At 40.4% G+C, this 1,894-nt stretch overlaps 1 protein-coding gene across 1 annotated transcript; it reads right to left on the reverse strand.

Moving 5' to 3' along the window:
- Positions 1 to 402: 402 nt before the first annotated feature.
- Positions 403 to 1,350, reverse strand: LOC124827137 (large ribosomal subunit protein uL23-like). Its single transcript, XM_088110039.1, has 2 exons — positions 1,007 to 1,350; positions 403 to 487 (listed from the first exon to the last, which is right to left on the reverse strand). The coding sequence occupies exons 1-2, from the start codon at positions 1,111 to 1,113 to the stop codon at positions 403 to 405; spliced, it is 192 nt and encodes a 63-aa protein (XP_087966165.1). The 5' UTR covers positions 1,114 to 1,350.
- Between the last annotated feature and the right edge of the window lie 544 nt (positions 1,351 to 1,894).

The following is a 1,894-nucleotide window of genomic DNA, read 5'->3' on the forward strand; positions in this document are numbered from 1 at the left end:
AAAAACGGGTAGGATTCTGCCTCGGTTCACAAGTAACCGATGCAGTAGGGTATTTACATATTTTATTTTATTTTTTTTTTAATGACTTTTCGCCTTGGTTCCTATTGAACCGAGGCCGTATCTCCCTAATACAAATTGAGATCATGGAATCGTTTCTACCTACAGATCTTTCAATTCCAGCACACTCCGAAAGTTGGTTCAACATCTTCTTTCAATTCCAGGACACTCATTAACCTCACATTCAATGAGTCACCTAATTACTAAATTATAAAATTTTAACATACTCATTTCAATCATCAATTTAAGAGTCAAAATTGAAATACGGTGTCTGCTGAAGCAAAAGATACAAAATAATAAAACTCGAAATATAAAATTGCCGAACATTTAATAAAAGCCATGTACTTAGATGATGCCGATCTTGTTTTCCAAATCCAATGCATCATAATCAGGGGTTAACCTGACATAAGCCTTATTGGTGCCATTAAGCCTGCAATAGAGTTGAAATTCAGAAATTGCAACCAAAATTCCTTATATGGTGAACTAAAGCTAAACAATTTCCCACAAGTGCACTGTAAATGGGCATCTCAAACACATAAATAATATACAATCCTACACTCTCAATTCAGAGAATTCCCTACTTTACTAGAAATACAAATTGAATAGATACATATATTTCACAATCCACAAATGAAATTATTAATTCAATAATGTTGCCACTGCATCAAACTGGTAACAACGCCCAAACCTGTAATTAAAACATAAAACAAAGAATAGGAACGACACATGATGGTTGCTTAAGGGCATAAAAGAGGCCTACAAACAGGACTGGGAATTATATTTGCCATAATGTATTGAAATAAAGGTGTTTTTAAAAGAATAGTAAAACAACCCAACATGTTATGCCACTAGTTAAATAAAAAATTAACTATGCTATCAAATTCATTAGCAATAGCAAGTCATCAAATTATTACTATCAAAACCAATTAATCATTGCATAGATGCTTACCTGATCAAGGTGTTAACTTTCTTGGCCTGGATGTCATACATTTTCTTCTTGTCTGCACTTAGGTCGACGATGAAAACCAAAGTGTTGTTGTCCTCAATCTTCTTCATAGCAGACTCAGTACTAAGAGGGAACTTCAGGATCTGCTAATGATCAAGCTTGTTCCTTGGTGGCACACTAATATGAGGGTACTTAGGGTTCCTGTCCTTCTTCAATGTCTTCGACCTATGGAAAGTTACAGAAGTTCGGATCTTCTTTGCCTTCTTCTTAAAGGTAGGTCTAGACTTAACTACCTTAGCAGTTTTCAAGGCTTGTGCCTTTGGATCACCCTTCTTAGAACCATCTTGGATTGTCCTCCTCTATTTGAAGACCCAACACCCCTCTTCACAAAGGCGTCACCTCCGACTGTCTCCTTAACCCCTTTAGGTTTCTCCACATTCCCATCCTCCCTTCATTGAACACCGACAGAGATCGAGGTTGCAGAACAAGCCTTGGTCTCCCTCCACCAGCATCAACACTCTTGCTACCAACGTTGGATTCGCCCTTCTTCTTGTTCCAGTGATTTGAATCAGCGCCGCCGCTCGAGCCAAACTCAATAACCTTCCTCTCTCTCACAAACCCTCCACCATTGGAGGCGAATCGCCGCTCCGACGACACAAAACTCTTATTCAAAACCCAACTCCCCGACTCGTCAGCGTGCGATTGCGAATCGAAGAACGCCGTGGAGAAAGCGTTGAAGTCCAACGGTGCAGGGTGGCGGAGCAGCGGTGGCGGTGACTGGAATGGAGGCACCAACGCGCATGAGAGCATGCTTCGCCTAAGAGCAATGGACGAACAAAAGCTTCGCTGCAGAGAGCAATGGAGGCACGACCAAGGAAGCAGAAAAACCAG

Source organism: Vigna umbellata, chromosome 1 (genome assembly GCF_029865625.1).
Source record: "Vigna umbellata cultivar VRB3 chromosome 1, Vumbellata_1.0, whole genome shotgun sequence".
Classification (NCBI taxonomy): Eukaryota; Viridiplantae; Streptophyta; class Magnoliopsida; order Fabales; family Fabaceae; genus Vigna; species Vigna umbellata.

What these genes read in the sequence shown, in the direction of transcription:
- LOC124827137 (XM_088110039.1), bottom strand. Translation starts at nt 1,113, where the DNA reads ATGAAGAAGATTGAGGACAACAACACTTTGGTTTTCATCGTCGACCTA. An exon ending in AAAGTTAACACCTTGATCAG is followed by an intron (nt 488 to 1,006) that starts GTAAGCATCTAT and finishes ACTCTATTGCAG; the next exon opens with GCTTAATGGCACCAATAAGG.